At 34.3% G+C, this 21,400-nt stretch overlaps 3 protein-coding genes across 3 annotated transcripts; all 3 read left to right on the plus strand.

Moving 5' to 3' along the window:
• Positions 1–4,563: 4,563 nt before the first annotated feature.
• On the plus strand, positions 4,564–5,472 carry LOC105995374 (olfactory receptor 10AG1-like). Its single transcript, XM_013029076.1, has one exon. The coding sequence runs from the start codon at positions 4,564–4,566 to the stop codon at positions 5,470–5,472; it is 909 nt and encodes a 302-aa protein (XP_012884530.1).
• A 6,969-nt stretch (positions 5,473–12,441) lies between these two features.
• On the plus strand, positions 12,442–13,383 carry LOC105995420 (olfactory receptor 10AG1-like). The gene has a single exon (XM_013029130.1). It carries the CDS (start codon positions 12,442–12,444, stop codon positions 13,381–13,383), a length of 942 nt encoding a protein of 313 aa, XP_012884584.1.
• A 5,736-nt stretch (positions 13,384–19,119) lies between these two features.
• LOC105995428 (olfactory receptor 10AG1-like) lies at positions 19,120–20,022 on the plus strand. The gene has a single exon (XM_013029138.1). It carries the CDS (start codon positions 19,120–19,122, stop codon positions 20,020–20,022), a length of 903 nt encoding a protein of 300 aa, XP_012884592.1.
• Positions 20,023–21,400: the final 1,378 nt, after the last annotated feature.

A 21,400-nucleotide genomic window follows, 5' to 3' on the forward strand; every position in this document is an offset into this window, starting at 1 on the left:
GGGAAGGGTAAACAAAGGAGGAGGCTGCAATGCTTGGTAAGAAATGTACGCATTATCCTGCCCATGCAATTGTAACCCCTCTGTACAGTTTGTTCTCAAATAAAATAAATTAAAATTAAAAAAAATAAATAAACAAAGGCTATTAGTAGACATTTTTCGAGATATAGAAAATGTAGCCAGGTGCTCGTGGACCACACTTGTGATCTTAGTCACTTGGGAGGCTGAGAATCAGAGGATGGTGGTCCAAAGCCATTCCAGTGAGACCATTTCCTATAGTTCCATACTCATGGTGTTCATATGACCCCATTCCCATGGAGGAAATCTGAGTTCGAGAGGATTCTGTATGATCTTGTGCTCAAAGACCAGCCTAGGTAGAAGAGTTCAGTATGCTCCATCCCCACAGATGCTCTAACAGGGGCTGTGATTCCAGCAATGATGAGAAAGTTGATGGACCAGTGCTTAGGCAATTGCACATAGGCTTTTTAGTTCACGAACAGAGGACAGAATAGCAGGTTACAGCAGCCTTATGATGATCATAAGGCATTATTGCTAAAAAGAAACAGAGGGGAAACTCTGTGGCTCCCAGAATAAGGTAGAAGCAAAATTGTATAGCAGAAAAAAAGAAAGCAAGAAAACAGAGAAGGAGGGAAGGAAGGAAGGAAGGAAGGAAGGAAGGAAGGAAGGAAGGAAGGAAGGAAGGAAGGAAGGAAGGAAGGAAGGGAAGGAAGGAAGGAAGGAAGGAAGGAAAGAAGGAAGGAAGGGAAGGAGGGAGGAAGGGAGGGAGAGGAGGAAAAGAAAATAAATATTTCCTTACTGGATCGAAATATATGTGAACATTCTAGGAATAATGACAGACACATGATCAAGGGGAAAAAGGCAGCTGATGAATAAATGCTAGAGTGAATTCCATTCTTGTTATCAGAATGTTGATGCCATTCTGCAAAAGGATAATCACAAATGACTAAGAATGTTCTGAAGCAGTTTGCTTGATTGCTGACATATTTTTCAGATGAGAGGATGGAGGAGCATGGGCATCATAATGGGTAGAGCCAGTTGCCCAAATGCAAAAATGTGTGGAATTATGTCTCTGTATTTATGGTAGTTCAGACTCTCCTCAGTTGGCAACAGTGTCCCTATCAAGCACAATGGAGAATGGCCACACATTCCTCTGAAAACTCACTCCTGTTCTGCGTAGGATTAAAGAAAAATCATCCATTGTGTTCACAGGATTCTGAATAGAAAGAGGGTGGCTGACACCATGTGAAGAAATTTCAAATAATTAATGATCACAGATTTTGACAAATATAACACCGTATGGCGAGGCTATAGATGTCTCTCCATCCGTGGACACAGTAACCACACTTTTAGTGACCCAAAGAATTCAGGAGGAGGATCTTGATGGTTTACAAACTTGTTCTCTTTCTTTGACCAGAGTCTTTGACCCTGGTCTTATGATAATGAATGTGAAAAACTTCACAAAATTCCTTTACTTATAGATTCTTTGTAAACAATCCAGCCATGAAACACAAGAGGAGAGAACAAATGTAACACATGTAGGCCTTGGTTTATGGCATCTCCTGTGAGATTCTGATCTCCATAAAAGTCTGAAGTCAGTGAGTTTAGGTTAAAGGTGTTGACAGGGAACTTTTTAAAATGTATTCTCTTCCCTTATAATCTTCTTTGCTAACAAAAATAATAGCTTTATAAATTATTTATATCTTAATACTTTATAACATAAGGTAGGTATAAGGCTATATAGCCTTATAAATTATTTTATTAGCAAATATTTACTGCACGAAGATGCTTCATTGTGCTATTTACTGTGTGCTTACAATGTTCTTTAATCTTTTCTTTAGATGCTTGTTTAAAATGCTTGTTCAAGCAAGCATCTTGGAGGTGGCTTTTATATTCAATCTGCTGTATCTCCTAAAATCTGAAAAAATAGAGCATGATGTGAAAAAAATTCTAAGTGTTTTTGTCAGCATGAATGACATTCCATAAGAGATAATTCATGGCAAAAATATCTAATTACCCTACACATTAGAAATATCAAATCCAACCTTTATGTGTGAGAAAGCATATGATACATTATCTACATGATCTAGACATACACAAATTAAAGAAAACATAATAGGAAGGCAAATCTACATCAACGTAATGGCCTTAGGTACAATATCTAAAACAGTCTTACTTCTAAAAATAAAATGATATGTAAATTGTATTGTATTACGTGGTATTTCACAGTAATCAAACTCCTTTGTTGTAGGCTGGCTGTATGCCAGGAATAGGCTTCTGAGGAGGATGGGTATAAATAAAAAACAATGTTGAGAAATAAAGCAGAATGATTGCCAACAATGGCAGTCTTCTAAAAAGTAAGAGATTATGAGAGAAAATGATCCCCAGGGGTAGCTCAAGGATTTATATATGAGGGCACTTGATGTTTAAAGCAAGTAAAGTATCATAGTATCAGTCTGACTTGCTGAGAAAAAGCTTGAGGTTTTGTAAGTTAAATATTACTACATCCTGTAAGATTACTTCATGCATTTCTATCAAGGTAAGCACTAAAAGATCTGACTAATTGATCTAAATTAGAACAAAATTAATAAAAGAAAAAAGCACACACTTCGTATAATTTGCTGAAATGAGTTAGCTATATAATTCATATCACTTTTCTTCTTTGAAATTAAAGAGTTCTCTTCCAAAAAAGCCTAATGATATTCACAATGAAAATAATCTAAGATTAACTTGAAAACTAATATAATGAAAATATTAAACTTTTATTTACCAAAGTATGGAGAATGAAGTCAATAAAAATGGTAGTTATGAAAAATAGAAAATATGTATTTAGATTTCTGGGCAAAAGCATTATGAAATATAACAGAAAAATTTTAAGTAAGGTTGACTTATTACTGGGTAATATTAACTAAAGGAGCAAGTGTATGATTTTTGTTTTGCTTGAGATTTTAGTCCTATTGACTGCTTTGGTATGGTCAGTCTAAGTTACAGTGTTGTTTAATCAATGTTTTTTTGTTTCTGTTTTTGTTTTTGTTTTTTGGTCATTCATGGGGCTTGAACTCTAGGCCTGAGCGTTGTCCCTCATCTCTTCAGCTCAAGGCGAGCACTACCACTTGAGCTACAGAACCACTTCCTGTTTGCTGGTGGTTTATTGGAGATAAGAGTTTCACAGACTTACCTGCCTGGGCTGGCTTTTAACCTCGATCCTCAGATCTCAGCCTCCTGAGTAGCTAGAATTACAGGCATGAGCCACAGGCATGAGCCACCAGTGCCCGGCAAGTTATGTTTAACAAGTCATTAGGAAGGGAAAATAGAGAAAAGGAGTATCAGTTGATAATGAAGGTAATATATTAGAATGAAAATTCTTACATGAAAAAGAAAAAAAATACGAAAAAATGGGTGAAAGATTTTTCATATTTGGCTATTAAGTTCAAGGTTAATATTTATCATGTCTTGGAGAGGAGGTCTTAATTGGAATAATTAAAGAAGAATATAACGAAGTATGCTTCTCGCTCAAGTAGTAAAAAGCTAAAAACAGAGCTCTTCACCTGAGTTCAAAAAGCACCAGCACAAAAATAGTTGCATACCTGCCTGGTGCCTATAAGTCTAGCTACTCAGAAGGCTAATATCTGAGGATGTCTGTTTGAAGTTAGCCCAGGCAGAATACATCTGTGAGATGCTTATGTTCTAATTAATCACGAAAAGCTGAAAGTGTAGCTTTGGCTCACATGGTAGAGCTCTAGCCTTGAGCCTAGAGGTCAAGCCCCAGGACAGGCAAAAGTTTTTATCAAAATTTTTATAAGAGATGGGAGAATTGCAAAATGTAAAGGAATAATAATGGATCTATTTGTTTCCTCAGAAACAATGAATTAAGGAAATTTACTCTCATTTTGGAATATAAAAGGACAAATGAATACTCAGTATAAATAAGAAAGAAAAGCCCAAGGAAAAGCTAAAAATAAAAAAAAACCCTCTGAACTCAAGGAAGATTAAATATGATGACTAAGGAAGAGAAAAACATTTTTTAAATTTTATGTTATTGTAAAATTGCTGTACTGAGGGACTATAGTTACAGAAGTAAGGCAATGAGTACATTACTTGTGGATCATTGTTAACCCTTCCCTTGTTGTTGTCCCTTGAAAAACAATTATTATACACAGGCAAAACCAAGGAAAAGTTTCTAATATAATTCCTAATTTAAGGTGAAACAATGGAATGGTATTTCTTTATTATGTGTTCGAAATGATAACATTCCTTTTGCAATATGCTTAGTATAATTGAAACAAACTCTAATGAGGCATATTATAACTTATTTCTTTAAATGGATTGAGTTTAATTTCATAGCATTTTACTTCTGAGGTTTAAAATCTTATCAGAGACACACAGCCAGTCAGTGCTGGAAAGAATAGATTATATAAAGACATTGTGCACCCAATTCAGATAATACAAAAAGCCAATATAATTCAAAGGTGAATTATTAACCCTCTTGAATTTACCAAATCTGCAGATGGAGAGCAAGTTAGAACAGGAAAACCAAGCAATACTTCCATGATGGAATTTGTACTCGTGGGCTTTTCTGACAGTCCCCATCTCCAGTGGATACTTTTTGGGATATTTTTACTTATGTACTTGACAATTCTGTTATGCAACAGCCTCATCATAGTAATTACAAGGACAGATGCCACCCTCCAAACACCGATGTATTTTTTCCTTAGCCATTTTTCCTTTCTGGAAATCTGCTATGTAAATGTCACGGTGCCACGCATGCTCACGGATCTCTGTTCCCAAAAGGGAAACATCTCCTTTTTCGCCTGTGCTACCCAGATGTGTTTTGTCCTTATGCTGGGAGGCACTGAATGCCTGCTTTTGACAGTGATGGCCTATGACCGTTACGTGGCCATCTGCAACCCTCTGAACTATGCTCTGGTCATGAGCCACAAGGTCTGCGTGCAGCTGGTGGCCGCCTCGTGGGGCAGTGTCATTCCAGTCGTGATTGGACAAACCTGCCAGATCTTCTCTTTGCCATTCTGTGGGTCTCACCGGATCAATCATTTCCTCTGTGACCTTCCTCCCGTCCTCAAGCTCGCCTGTGGCGACACTTTTGTGAATGAGATAGCAGTCTATTTGGTCGCAATGGTGTTTGTCACCATTCCCTTTCTGTTGATCATCGTGTCCTATGGCAAAATCATCTCCAACATCCTGAGATTGTCCTCGGCCAAAGGGAGGACTAAAGCCTTCTCCACTTGCTCCTCTCATTTGATAGTGGTAGTCTTATTCTATGGCACTGCTAGTATCACTTATTTACAGCCCAAACCGAACCAATCTGAGGCAATTGGGAAGTTACTGTCTCTTTTCTACACCATTTTGACTCCTACGGTGAACCCCATCATCTACACACTGAGAAACAAGGATATCATGGTGGCTCTGAGAAAAATACTAACCAAGTTATTACCATGAGCAAACTATTGGATATTCAGAATTTCTTTTTTGTTGTTGTTGTTTCATTCTGTGTCTGTTACATAGCCTAAACAGAAAACTTAGCTTCATTCTTGGATTCTTCAGAAACAATTTTGTGTCCGTCAATAACCTTAGGTAAAGGGACCTCTGTTTTATAGAATTTAGTTGTGTAACGTTAGACTACAGATAAAATCATTAGCCTCTATCTATTATCAGGTCAATATTTGTATTGTTAAATATTGAATTAAGACACTGTTTGATTATAAATTTGTCATTGCAAGAACTGAAGGAAATTAAACATAGTTGTACAGTGTATTCCACGGGTCGATTTCTTTTCTTTTCTTTTTCTTCCTTCCTTCCTTCCTTCCTTCCTTCCTTTCTTCCTTCCTTCCTTTCTTTCTTTCTTTCTTTCTTTCTTTCTTTCTTTCTTTCTTTCTTTCTTTCTTTCTTTCTTTCTTTCTTTCTTTCTTTCTTTTTTGGTTGTGGGGCTTGAACTCTGGGCCTGGGCACTGTCCCTCAGCTCTTCAGCTCAAGGTGAGCTCTCTAACATTGCAGCCACTGTGTCACTTCTGGTTTTCAGGTGGTTGATTGGAGATAAGAGTCTCACAGACTTTCCTGCCTTGCCTGGGCAGGCTTTGAAACCGTGATCCTCAGATCTCAGCCTCCTGATTAGCTAGGATTACAGGCGTGAGCCACCAGCACCTGGCTCACAGGTAGATTTTCTTTCAAAGGGTTCACCACATTATAGAGTGTACTTGCACAGAAAAACAAAACAAAACAGCAGACAAACATGGGCAGATGGAAAGAAACTCAACCTCAGTAAATTTCCAGCACTTCCCTTTTTTCTATATACAGTTTGCAGTCTTGGTTCATATCTGTTGCCTTCTGCAAAAAAAATCTCCATGTCTATAAGGTTCAAACCACCAAGAAGGAAGATGGAGTCTAATGTCTCTGTCATGTCATTAAGCCAGGGTAAACCCATTAAAACAAGTGCAAACTGCCCAGGAAGAACTTTACTGTTGCCACCAGAGTTTCTTGAATTTTGCACAGCATCTTATTAAAGCTCACTGATCTTATATAGGAGGAAAACTATTTTAATTCACTTGCCTGGCATAGTGGTGCTTTTTTGTGGTATGAGAAACTCTGGGGATGGAGGAAGAAAAACTGGGTGTTTAAAATCAGTCTAGGGAAAGACAGTGAGTTATTTGCTCTGAAATGAAACAAAACAAGTTAAAATAAAGTAATAAGTATTTAACAAGAAGAGGACAGGAGCATAATTTAAACGTGGGAGGCTTGAATAAGCAAGGTTAGGATGACCTGTATCATCAATAAAACAGTACTACTGAACAAGCAAGGTTAGGATGACCTGTATCATCAATAAACAGTACCACAGAAAAGAAACAGAGGGGGAAAAACCACAAAAAAGCTAGCACTTGAACTACACAACTCATCTAAGCAGTTCCAGGGATGGAAACAGATTGTGATCAAAAAGGTAGAAAACTAGAGACACCTTGTTAGAAATCTCACACCACAAGTAAGATGAAATATCTCCAGGACATTTGTAATCACAAATAAGAAATGGAAACAAAATCATTCTGAGAGTTCTGCTTATCATTATCACAAACACAGCACAAGGGCTATATTTTAGAATAGCCATTTGCCATGGTGGGAAACATTGATGATGGAAACTGTGATAAAAGGAAGTGGATGGAATTTCCTTCAAAAAAATCCACATGATATCTTGCAATTCCAGGGTTTAATTCTACTCCATATGAAGAGGAAGAAATACACAGACACACACAGACACACACACACACAACTCACATACACAAAACCTCTTCCAAAAAATTAACAAAATGTTCAATAAATGTTTTACAAATGGCCAAGAAGAAAAAAATCAATAATAACAAGAAAACTGATTACAAGACATTATCATAATATAGGCATTCATCTCATTGATAATTTTCCTACTGACAATTCGACTTTAGAAGTCAGTATAAACAGTGTAGTGAATATCCCATTGGGATAAGAACTGGCCTCAATTAAAATAATGATTAAAAAAATCTCTAAATGCCAGAAGCAATTGACGTTCATTCAATTAAAGTCTGGGAAAGACCAGCTTCTTTGGGTTCACTTTTTCATATGTTAGATTGATTCATTCCAAGTTTTTATTTTATTCTAACTATAGTGTATTTCAAGAGTTGATTACAATTATGACACAGGGAATCCCATGAATGTATCTAAGCAACCCAGTGTTCAAATAAAAAAAATTAAGAATACAAAGGGGATTGTCTAATACAAGGAGATTGCATTTGGAACCTTAAGTTTATATATGTATATATAAACTTATATAGTAGAAATATATTATGCTGATATTATTTGTATTTACTGATACTTATTTATATATAAATATATTTATCTCAATCTCAAGTTTAAGTATTACCAATTTTGTCAATTTGGTTAATAATTATAGATATGTCTATTTTTTGGTGGTCTCACAAAGTATTCTCAACATGTACAATATCCTGTACAATAACCATTGCTGTGTACTTTATTTCACAGAGAGCCTGAAGAGAGAGTATCTTGAGCAGAGTTAACTGTTATCTTGTTTTTATAAAGAAACCAAATCAATAGATGTCAAAATCATATTTTTAACTGCAAAATCAAATTGTAAATAGGGAATGTCCCTAGGGAAGCCAGAAACACCTTTAAAAGTAGGTACAGTATCTTTGATGACATAAGTGGCTTCATTTAAAGAAGTCAAAATATCTATGCACAGAACCCCCAACAATAAGGAAGTATTTAACCTTAATCCACATAAGGCAGGTAAATATGAACTGCTTTGCATTAATGTATTTATATTACAATTATTATTTAAGATCTAGTAGAATGCTTTAATTAAAATTGTACACATATTTCCTATGTAATATACAGGTAAGTTCAAAAGAAGTTTAAGGATTCATGCTATTATACAGAAAACATAGAATCAGAACTGAATGAAGCATAGTTTTCTCTCTCCCTCTCCCTCTCTCTCTCTCTCTCTCTCTCTTTCTATATATATATATATATATATAAATATGAGTTTGAGGATTATTACCATTTCCTCTAAAAATGTTAAGTTTGAGAGAGCAGAGACTTTAATTTAGAAATAAAACATCATAGCACTGAGTTATATTGCTTTTAATTAATAAGAGACATAAGTATCTAGAGTAGCACATTGAGTGAATTTAGGCTCTTTGTACCTGTTTCTTTCAAGTATAGCATAAAAATAAGATAAATCTCCTTTTAGATGCATTAGTAATTTCATTATTAAAATTTGAAGTTGGACTATAGCAACTCAGGGAGAGCACTCAGCCTCTGAGTTCAAGGCCCAGTAACAGCACACATAAAAAATAGCAACTTTTATGTAGAATGTAATAATTTTACAAACTTTTTTAAAATTTTGTTTGATGTGCACTAAGATCATCAGTTTCCTGAGATGGAAAGAGTTGTGTTGGGAAATTTTCACAATAGCCTAAGTGAAACTTTAATTGAATTTTAGCTCATTTTGGTAGAACACTGTTTCACTTCATAAGATCCAAGTCACCAGGTTGGAAAATATGAGCCAAGATTGGAATTAACAATCAGATCTAAGACAATTTAGGGACAATATTTGAGCAGATTCATATTAAGTGTATGCAAGTTCTTTAGAATTGTTGAGTTCTTGTTTCCCATTGAAGGAGTCTCACTTAAATCACCATATTGTGAAACTCAATGTAAGACAGAATAGAAGAAAGTAATTTTTAAACAACTTAATCCATTAAATAAATGGATGTTATTTACAAAATACAAGAGTTATAGCAATGAAAAAATTAGTGAACATAGTAGAGTATCTTTATTTTTATATAATTATAGCTATGGAATCATTGCTAGTAAAGAATCACTATAAAATTGGTCAGAATTTACCAACATTACCTGAAGTCTCAAAAATAAAGAATCTTAGAATTATTATGGTTAATAAAAATAGAGTTAGGATTCAAACCCAAGTCCAATATAAACAAAATATGCATTGAATTAAAATAAGAAGAATATATCCAAATCAAATTATATGTGGCTATTTGGTCTCAATATCTTTTTTTTATTTGAAACTCTGAAGGTTAGAAATGGATGAAGTGTTTCTTTGTGAGGAAAAACAAAGTTCACAGTTTTGCACACTTTAATTGGTAAATGGGCTTTATTCTACATATTCCTAGGACACTTTTACCAAATAATACCCTCTTTTATTTCCCATATAATATTCTACCAAAAGAAACATTTTTGCCCTTTGCAATTCATAAATTATTCTTTTTAGTTTTTAGAGTGTTCTAGAAATTATTACCTCTATTGAAAAGTGGTGTTGTTCCAAATGAATGATAGAAATGAAGAGTGAGGAAGTGAGCTGAAATATACAAATTTACAAATATAATTTTACTATATATTTAAAATTCTAGAATTTAAAAAAAATGAAGAATCATTTTAGAAATTTTTCTCAAAAAGAAATGATCTTGCCAGGCGCCTGTAATCCTAGCTACTCAGGAGGCTAAGATCTGAGGATCACAGTTCAAAGCCAGCCCAGGCAGGAAAGTCTGTGAAATTCTTATCTCCAGTAAACCAAAAGAAAACTGGAAGTGACGCTGTGGCTCAAGTGGTAGAGCACTAGCCTTGAGCTGAAGAGCTGAGGGACAGGGCCCAGGCCCAGAGTTCAAGACCCATGACTGACAAAAAAATTAAATTAAAAAAAAAAGAAATGATCTTTGGAGGTACATGACATATATTTCAAGTTAAAGACTATGTTGCATAGTCTTTAAAATTAATCCTTTCTCAGATTTATTTGCTTATGAAAGAGAAAGAAGTTGAACTTCTTATTTTTATTAGAATAAAGTATCAGCAAAGTCATAATACTGAGGAAAGAGGAAATTGAGAAAGTTGAGCTTAAATATAGTGGTAATTTTTTTGTTATCCTTTTGGAAGCTTCAACAAACATCAAAAACAGTGATGGCTCTCTAGATTTATTTTAGAATTGTTTAGCTTTGGGACCAATTTCATCTCTGCAGATTCTTTTGAAGACAAGGTAAAAGTATAAGAGAAAGGAGAGTATATTAATTGAAATTTCTTTATGAGAAAAATTATCTCTAGCAAATTCATGAAAAATAATACATTATCAGTGATAATGGAAAATGAACAGAGGTCAGAAAAAAATCATTGACTTAATAGTGTTTATTCTTGTAGAAGCATTTGGTTTTTTGTATGTTTTGTGTGATAAATAAATACAAAACCGTTCCTTTGTGTGATAATGCAAAATCAAAGTTGCTGGCCATGTATTCCTAGTGGGCCAGTCAATATTAACAGAGTTCCATTAACTACAACTAGACACAGATTATTAACCATAGAGGAAAGAGCTGGACAAAAGATGTTCCACTGGGAAAGAAAGTGAAGTTATTTTACCTTTACCTGAACTATTCTTCCCTCTTTTAGGCTTTGGGTTACCAGAACTAACTGGCTGAATTTCTTGAATGATCAGGGATTTAGTAATGATCACTTTTTAATTTTGGTTATTTCTCTCAGGAGTAATTGTCTTTTAAAAATACATGAAAGCAAAGAAAAAAAGATTTCATTACTGGGCAGAAATCATAGTATTGATATTTTGGATTTCATTTACTTTTTAATCAAAACTGGAGTCAGCTTTAGAACCTACGATTTACTACTATCCAGCTTCTCTGAGTATAGCCTTCACTTTGATATTTAAAAAAATGCCTCTAATCCTGTATTTTACAGCAATGATTAATGGTTAAGTTTTAATACATTTTAAGGATTATGCAATGTAAATATTGTAACAATGTAAACAATGTGAACATCCTGTATTTTTAAAAAATGGTGTTTGAAGAAGTAGTTATACTTAATCTGATGTAAAGATTATGCAGTGTAAACATGAATCAATGAGGTGGTAAACCATTGACACAGACAATCTCTATCTTTTTAGGAAGCAGTCCAGATAGTTTTAAATGTATGTGAGAAACAGTTCTATAACAAAGTGCCTCTAGAACATGATACAGAGAATCCGTAGAAGGGAAAACAAAAGAAAATTCAGAGATTTGATCTGCACAGAATACTATTAACTATATAAAATAATGCAACAACTCTGTGATAGAATATACTCAATCAATCTGAGACACAAATACAACACAACAGATTTTTTTTAACAATCATAAAACACAAGATCTATAAGTAAACGTTTTGTAATTTGTTTTACTACTAAGATCCAGCTCAGCAGCCATAGGTTAGATAATACTATTGACTTCTACTTGCTTGTATTTTTTCTGCAAAACCTTTTGGAGGACTTTAGAAATCATGAGATTAAACATGTTTTGGGGGTATTGTGAGAATCCAAGTAAGACTTATAGCAACATCGGTTCAAATTGAAATATACCCCAGGCTTTTTCTCAGGAGAAAATCTATAAAGATCAGTTTTATTTGATCTGAAAGTCAGGACTCAGAGGTTTTCCCAGCCCTCTGTTCACAGACTGTGGAATTTGTAGTTCTGGTAACAAATAGCAGCCTGTCTTACCTGCAGTGCACCTTATGATATTAAAGTAAGGGTTTTTAGTCTAGTTTAGAATAATACTATATAATAAAAAGTACAAAAAAATCACAAAATGTGTTTTATTTCCCAGGAATTGCAAATTAGTGTAGTGTGGCCATTGACTTTGTCTGACCTCGTCTGTCCAACTGACAAAAAATAATACTGGAAAGATTCTTAAGAAATGTCAGGGAATATATACAGTAATAAAGCCCATGATTTAAAGTAAGGAAATGAGAAGCATGTTAGTAGAGACATTTTTACTTTGGAAACCATGTGATCGGTTCATCCTGATGACAGTGTACATTTAGGGAACAGACTTTTATCCCTAGAGGTAAAATGACAGACTTGTGTGACATGTTTCCTTTCTGCAGATGATGCACTATCCAAAACCACCAGAAGAAAATTTAACTACACTAGTGGAATTTGTTCTTTTGGGATTTGCTGATGCCCCTCGTCTCCGGTGGTTTCTATTTGGATTATTCTTTGCCATCTATATGATCATTTTGTTGGGGAATGGCACCATCTTAATAATAACAAAAGTGGATCCAAACCTCCATACACCCATGTATTATTTCCTTGGGAATTTTTCCTTTTTGGAAATCTGTTATGTATCAACTACACTCCCCAGAATGCTCCTGAATCTTGCGACCCAGAGAAGAAATATCTCTTTAGTTGCTTGTGCTGCACAAATGTGCTTTGTTCTGATATTAGGAGCCACTGAATGTTTCCTTTTGGCTGTGATGGCTTATGACCGGCATGTGGCCATTTGTCAACCTCTACACTACCCTCTACTCATGAACCCTAAGGTCTGCACCCAACTGGTAACTGGGTCCTGGATCAGTGGAATTCCATTCCAAATAGGGCAGACAATCCAGATTTTTTCTGTGACATTTTGTGGCTCCAACCAAATCAACCACTTCTTCTGTGACATCCCTCCAATACTCGGTCTTGCCTGTGGAGAAATCCTCGTGAATGAAATGATGGTCTATCTAGGGGCTATGCTGTTTCTCTTTGTTCCATTTCTGTTAATCCTTGTCTCTTACAGCAAAATCATCTCTACAATTCTTAAATTGCCATCAGCCACAAGTCGGGCAAAAGCCTTTTCTACCTGTTCATCTCATCTTGCAGTTGTTGGGTTATTCTTTGGATCAAGTATTATTACATATTTAAGACCCAAAAGTGATCATTCAGCAGAAATGGACAAAGTGTTTTCTCTGTTCTATACCATTTTGACTCCCATGTTTAATCCCATCATATATACCTTAAGAAACAAAGATGTCATATTGGCACTGAAAAAATTATTTTGTAAATAAAAACTAAAAAGCTATATATGTTTTATATTTGCATGCAACTAATCAAAGTATAAAAACCTGTTTTTAGCTATATTTTAACTATCTATATAATTTTATTTCCAGATTAAAAAACATATGCTATTGAAAGTTGTTTAAATTAATTCAAATTAAATTAATTTACACTAATGTAAATTAAATTAAGGAAAAGATGAATGTGACTAAACAGGTACTTGTTTGAATAGCACTCTGTAATATTTCAATGAAACACCAACCACAAGAGAACAGGGCCCTTTTAATTGACTCAGAAGTAACAAAGACTCTAAGATGTAATTTGCTGAATATTATGTAATGAATTTTCATAGATTTAAGGCAACTATATTAAAAATAGGTAAGTTATAGAAACAAAAGACAGAGAAACACATTTTCATTAGACAATGGCAATTTATAGATAACTCTTCTTAATAAAGGGTCTCATTTGGGGGTATTTAGCTAGTGAGGATATAACCATAGCAGCAAAGGTTAACCATGATTAAGATATTTATAGAACAGGATATGTGACTGAGGTTCTACTTTTGACAGAGCATTCACCTTTGAACATACAACAGTGCTCTCATCGTGATGTAGTTGTACATTCATTTTGGTGAGGCCACATCCAAGCCCTATGTACATCATCATGTTTTGCTGTGATAATTGTTTTATGAGTCCATGGTAACCATGGAAAAACTTAGCTAGTGTTATCAGTTAGTGACACTAACTAATGATAGTATAAACACACACACACACACACACACACACATACACAACCCCCTTTTTGAGGCTCTTCTTTCAGTCTGCATTTAGATGTGGTACAGATATCGTCTGTGTATTTGACCATTTTGAAGAAATATTTACATATTTATGTATGACTCTCAAAGTTAACTTTCACTCTCTTCAACTCCATTCCTTCCAAATCTGTGAATATTTTGTCAAGCCAAAATTTTCAACCAATGGATGAACACACACACATAGATTGTTATAACAGCAATATTTCACTAATTAACCAATCATACTAATGATTTTAAAATGGGAAATATGGAATAAAATGCAAGATCAAGCCGAAGGAGAGGAGTATTGAACATCAGAAGTCAGTATAATCAAAATGTAGAAAATAAGTATAGTCAACAGTGAAACAATCTGGTACCTGACCTATTTTTGTATTTATTTCGCACTTATTAATTCTTTTACTACACTTACTTCTATGTCAGTAGAATACACTGCATTTTGTTAGTCATTCTCGGGGGTCCAGTCATGGGGCCTGAACTCTGGGCCTGGGCGCTGTCCCTCAGCTCTTCAGCTCAAGGCTAGTGCTCTACCACTTGAGCCACAGCGCCACTTCCGGCTTTTTTCTTTTTGCTTATGTGGTGCTGAGGAATCGAACCCAGGGCCTCATGCATGCAAGGCAAGCGCTCTACCACTGAGCCACCTTCTCAGCCCCTTGTTAGTCATTCTGAAATCATTTTACAAATCTTTGTGATAATAGTGTAGGATTTTTCTATTTTCTAACCTGCCTAATTTCTAAGCATGAATTTGTTCATATCATCCTATTCTTTTTAAAGAATGGCAGCAGGAACATGTTTTGGATCCAAACACATAGCCTGAACCTAAAATGCATGTTTTAAGAAAAGAAAATGAGGCTATATTTGATGATTTACTCTTGTAATTATGCATGAAATGCAGTGATGAATCTTTTGGAGGCTAGTTTATGAAGGCAAGAATGAGGATGAGAGACAGTGAGAGAGATGAGAGTCTGATCAAGGTTTTGTGTGTGTGTATATATATGAGTAGATAATAAATTTATATATATCAATATATAATATACAGTTTATACACACATATATACAATAGATAAGAAATATATATACAATTGATATATACAGCATATATACAATTTATACACTTATATATAATATATACACTACATGTATATATATATATATATATATGTTAAATGAAACTCCTTTGTAAAAGTAATTGATGTTAATTTAGAAATGAAAATTAAAATCAAACCCCAGTGACAGGAATTTGTGATCTCACCTATGTGGGAGACATGGGTAAGAGAATCGCCAATAGCTTGGCCCCCACTAAAATACATTATTCTATCTGAAAAAATAATTAAAACAAAGGCCTGTGGGTGTGCAAGAAATGATAGAGCAATGGATTGCCAAGGGCAAGGGTCCAAGTTTCAAAACCAGTTCCATGTTTCCAGTGTGGACTTTCAGGGGAAAAAATAAGATTTACATTGAAGAGAACACTCTTAGGAATCCTGCACACATAGGAATTTTGCCTGTTTAGAGATGATGTATTCTGAACTTGTCAATATTTATATCACTCAGCAATTACAACTTAAAATTTTTAAATTTAAATGTTTAGATATTTTTACTTTATTTTTGTTTGGATTAACCTACTTTTTTTGGTAGAAATAATAATTGTCTTCAGTTAAAATGTGACAGGCCCTAGAGGCTCAGGCCTTTAGTCCTAACTACTCAGGAAACTGAGATCTGAGGATAATAGTCTAAGCCAGCCCAGGAAGAAAAATCCAATGACATTACAATTAAGCAGCAAAAAGCCAGAAGTAGATGTGTGGCTCAAGTGGTAGATGGCCAACTTTAATTAAAAAAAGACAAGCAGGACTGTAAAACCCCAGTTCAAGCACCAGGACAGGCATATATTAACAAGTGACATAAGATAGGATTTTTATCTTCATGGTAGAGAATACTTCACACTATAGGGAATATTTACTACAATGTTTTGGCTTCTATTTCAATAAAGATAAAACCTTAAATTTTGAAAAACAAAGTTCTTCATATTTTTATCTTTCACTGAAATCATGCATTAGCATTCAGTAAATTCAGAGAAGATGAAGTAATTTTTACACATATCAGATTTAGTATTTTCATTTTTAGCATCAGAAATAAAATAAAATTAGAGAAAAAAGTGCAAAGAATCTTTTGTGGTTAATTTTCTTAAATTCAAAATATTCAGTGCTCTTATATTGCTTTAGTATTCTGAAATTTTTGATTAAGTGAGAGGAAATTAAAAATTAAAAATTCCTTCAAAAAATGGGCTAATATATTAAAGATAATTTACTGGCACCAATGACTCATTCCTGTAATCTTAGTTATTCAGAAGTCTGAGATGTAGAGGATCACAGTTTGAGGCCAATTTTTGTAGAAAAATCATTAACTAATCAGAAAGCAGCCACATTGGAAACATGGCTCAGGTGAAAAAGTGCCATGTAGGAAACAAGCCAAGGAAACATACGATCCCGAGTTAAAAATCAGGTACTAGATAATTGAGATTAAAGTGTATAGAAATCTAATTATATATTAAAGGAGCAAAGCATTACATGTTCATTATTAAAGTGGTTATTCCACCTTGCTATGATTAAGCAACCTTTTGTGTATTTAAAACTCAGATCCATAATAAAGAATCTGAAAATATTAGGGAAGTGTTAACATGTTAACATTTTAAAATGTTAAAAATCTTTCCCTTTTTCTTTAGTGACATCCCTTGTAGAATATAACAGTCAAGATTATCTTCTTTAGTTATCTATGTTCAGTATTATTTCTGAAATTTATTATGAATATCAGCACTATGTCTATTTTGATGATAAATGCTTAATTCACTTCACATTTTTCATGAGGTATACCTATCCAAACATTAGATATTTGAATAAAAACAAAAGCTGTTATATTTCACTGTATTACCCAGTGATTTTCTTTCCTAGAGATACAAAGAAATGTTTTCAACAATGACCCAAACTCAGAAAACCCAGGAAGATTGCTAGTGTTGCCAAAGGGAAAACTTATGACAATATTGTGTTGAGAAGGTAAGAACAATTGACATGAAGTAATAACAACATGTTACTATTTTGCTTTTAGTTTTCTTTAATATTTACAATAACATTCATATTTAATCTTTATAATATTCAATATTTACAATATTAGTTCATTTTATGAATGAAAAGCTAAAACTTCTTTGATGAAAGTAAAGAAGTACAACACCCACATGTGTACATTAAGTGGTAGAGCACTTGCCAACCATTCACATGACCCTTAATTCAAACACCACCATCACTTTCTCAGTGGTATAGATCAGTGTGAATTAAGAAAAATAAAGTACAGATAGCAATCTGTGTTGACTTAAGGGTCTTAAATGTAAGAACTTGCTGGAGTTTGACTCTTTTGTTCAAGAAAATAAGATTAAATTAGTGAGCAGTATTTCACTGCAATCTCCCTGGTTGTGAGTGGGCATGTATGTCAGTGACGAGCTGAAGAGAATGACGGATCTTCAGACACAACACACTTTTGATAATTGAACCAGAATGTTTACCAAATGTAAGCAATGCCCTCATCATTGAATTGATACACCAGAGATGATCATCCCTAGGAGATGACCGGCCCCAAGGGGAGACTGATGACTTAAGAACCAAGGATATTTGAAGCAAGTATAAAACCTGTAGAATGAGTGTGAGCTACTGGAGTCAAAGAAATGACAATTCTAAAATTAAATCTCATAACCCACTTGACTAACATTCTTTTGGACTGCTTCATGCAAATTCATGAAGGTAAGTTATTTGGCTGATCTTAAAAAGGTTTCAGAGAAATCATGAAACTGTTCTTTATCTGAAAATGAGAGAATTATCTATACATTTTTATGCTCTTAACATTTTTAACTACAAAGTTAGCTACTATTAGTCATGTGTGAAAGAATGATAATGGCAGTAATGATGACAATCATTTATAATAAATTTGAAAATTATGCTAGAAATTTGGAAATAGGGATGTTTAAAAAACATTCATCATTGCAGGTATTAAGTGAAAATAATGTGCTGAGTAGATGGTAAACACACAGAAAAGATAAGAAAATACATATCTGGTTTGGACAGTGGGGAACAGACACTGAGAAATTGTTATAGGAATCGTCAAGCTGGTCTTACTTCTACATATTGGATGAAACTAAATAAACTAGGGAGAGGAGCAAAAAAAAAAACAACTAGACTGAGTTTTTGGCTTGGTTTATATTTTATTCCTGCCTATATGCTATGTCCATGTGAGTTTAATAGAAAAGTTAAAGATCAGCATCTTGGGATACATGTTCTCACATTTATCATGAAGTTTTGGAGATATATAGAAGATAAAGCAATTCTATTTGCTCTACCTATTTCCTCACAAAAAAAATTGATTTAGGGAATTAATTCTCATCTGAAATATCAAAAAGCACACTTAAAATTTATTGCTCAAAAGAGAGGAAGTAAAGTTGAAGGGAAAGGCTCAGTATTGTAAAAGAGTGTATACTGGATACCATGAAGAGAAAAAGAGTATAATATGACAAAAGAAAAGCTGGTTACATGATTTCAAACAAAAGAATAAAACAATCAGTTCTTATTATGCACAAATGTGCTTTGAAATAAAAATAACAATTTGCATTTCTCAATACTTTTAGCAGCATTACGATAACTTTATGAAACACAATGAATATATGCAATAAATCACACATAATAAATAAGATTTAGTATAGTAAATATTTTACTTACATTTTAGTTCAGAGAACTATAGTGATCAACATAAATGAAGAGAATGTAAATATATCCACACACCTGAGTCTGATCCTACACTAGGGCCACAGAATTGTAAAGTTGAACTAATTATCCATCTTGAATTCACCACACCTGCAGATGGAGAGACAATTAAAACAGAAAGATCCAATACCACTGCAATGATGGAATTTGTTCTCGTGGGGTTTTCTGATAGTCCCCATCTCCAGTGGGTTCTCTTTGCGGTGTTTTTGCTCATGTATGTGACCATTCTGATATGCAACAGTATCATCATTTTACTAATTAGATATGACCCTCACATTCAGACACCCATGTATTTTTTCCTGAGCCATTTTTCCTTTTTGGATATCTGTTATGTGACCATCACCATCCCAAGAATGCTCATGGATATTTTTTCCCAAAAAGGAAACATCTCTCTGCTTTCCTGCGCAGCACAAATGTTCTTTGTCCTTGTTCTTGGGGGTACAGAGTGTCTCCTGCTGACAGCCATGGCCTATGACCGCTATGTGGCCATCTGCCACCCTCTGAACTACGCTCTGGTCATGAACCACAAGGTGTGCGTGCAGCTGGTGGCGGCCTCTTGGATCAGTGGAATTCCGGTTGAAATCGGACAAACCTATCAGATTTTCTCTTTGCCTTTCTGTGGGTCTAACAGGATCAATCACTTCTTCTGTGACATCCCTCCGCTACTCAGTCTTGCTTGTGGGGACACGCTGCTGAATGAGATCGCTGTCTACATCGTGGCGGTGGTGTTTGTCATGCTGCCCTTTCTGCTCATCATTGCCTCTTACACTAAAATCGTCTCCAACATCCTGAAGATGGCCTCAGCCAGAGGAAGGGTGAAAGCCTTCTCCACCTGCTCATCTCACTTGACAGTTGTGGTCCTATTCTATGGGACAGCCAGTATCACTTACTTACAACCCAAAAGGAATCAGTCTGAAGGGATAGGAAAGCTGCTGTCTCTTTTTTATACCATTTTGACCCCAACTTTGAATCCCGTTATTTACACCCTGAGGAACAAGGATATCATGCAGGCACTGAGGAAAGTGCTAGGGAAGTTATAAAGAAAGGACTGATGCTTGAAGCTCGATCTCCTTCAAGGTTTCTCACATAGCAAAAGCAGAAAACGGAGCAGAGTTCCTACGACCTTCAAGAATTTTAACCACAACCAAGATCTTCTGACTGGAGGGTTGTTCTGCGGGGATTAGTTAAGGGCTCCCAGTAGAGTCAGAATACAAATTAAATCACTTTTTTCAGTTTATCATTTTTAAGTCATTGTTATCAAGGCCTGTCATTTCAACAAATCAGCTCATCAGTACAATTTAACTTTATCAGGGCCACCCCCTCCAAGTTCTCCCCCAACATTTTCTATCATCTTTTTTGAGTCAATCTTTCCATTCTGGCTAATGGACACAATCACATTGGATATTATGGGCTTGTTATATTTCCTCTTTCTTCCTAGTGTTTGCTTAGATCCTATGTTTGTACTTAGCCAATAAAAAAGTGTGAAGTGTAAAGTTAGCTAAAATAAGGATAACAGGCCAGACTTGTTTTACTTTTCTTTTTATGAAGCTCTGTTCCTTTTTTACTATTTTTTTATATTTTCCAATTTCCACCTCTGTCTTTACTCTTGTCCACTTAAAGCTATAAATCCTCAATGTGTTTGATCTTCTATTATTCCTGGCCTCACCATTTCCTTGCCATTTCAAATCTCCTATTTATACATTTTGGTAATATCTATTTAGCCTTTGAATTCTACAATATTCACCATATACCATAATAATCATTGGTTAATGGATGAAATTCTGGTTCTTCAAATGTATATGTATATATGTATATATATATGCATATATAGTATATATGTATATATAGTATATATGTATATAAAACATGTATATAATATAAATACATATATATACATATATATGCATGCATATTATATATGCATATATAGTATACATATTATATATATATTCTGCATTCTGAAAATAGAAATCTAATATTTGAAAGGAAAAAATATTTGTAACTATATTTAAGTGCAATATTAAAATGAGTTCACCAAGGCCTTTTCTCATAATATAATAGAAAAATGTTATGAAATAGGCACTCTCAAAACCATAGGCAAAACAGGGTGATTCTACCACAGACTAAAGAAAAACAAGAGCCAACAACTGGGAAAAATTGGAAGGATCCATATTGCTATAAAACCATCAATGCTTATGGCTTCCTTGATACCATGATTTTGTCACTGGCTCAGAGAACAATCAGTGATAATCTTCAATGATGTTAGTTTATCTAATTTGTGGTTAATTTGTTAAAGTAAATATAGCAAAAATAATTAACCATGTAAAATATCCTCTCATAAAAATCTTGGATTCCAAGGATCCATAATAAATTTAGTGTCATACTTGGCTAAGTTCATATGTCAAGCTTTGCTATTTG

The sequence above is a fragment of the Dipodomys ordii genome, unplaced genomic scaffold (genome assembly GCF_000151885.1).
Source record: "Dipodomys ordii isolate 6190 unplaced genomic scaffold, Dord_2.0 Scaffold117, whole genome shotgun sequence".
Taxonomy (NCBI): domain Eukaryota; kingdom Metazoa; phylum Chordata; class Mammalia; order Rodentia; family Heteromyidae; genus Dipodomys; species Dipodomys ordii.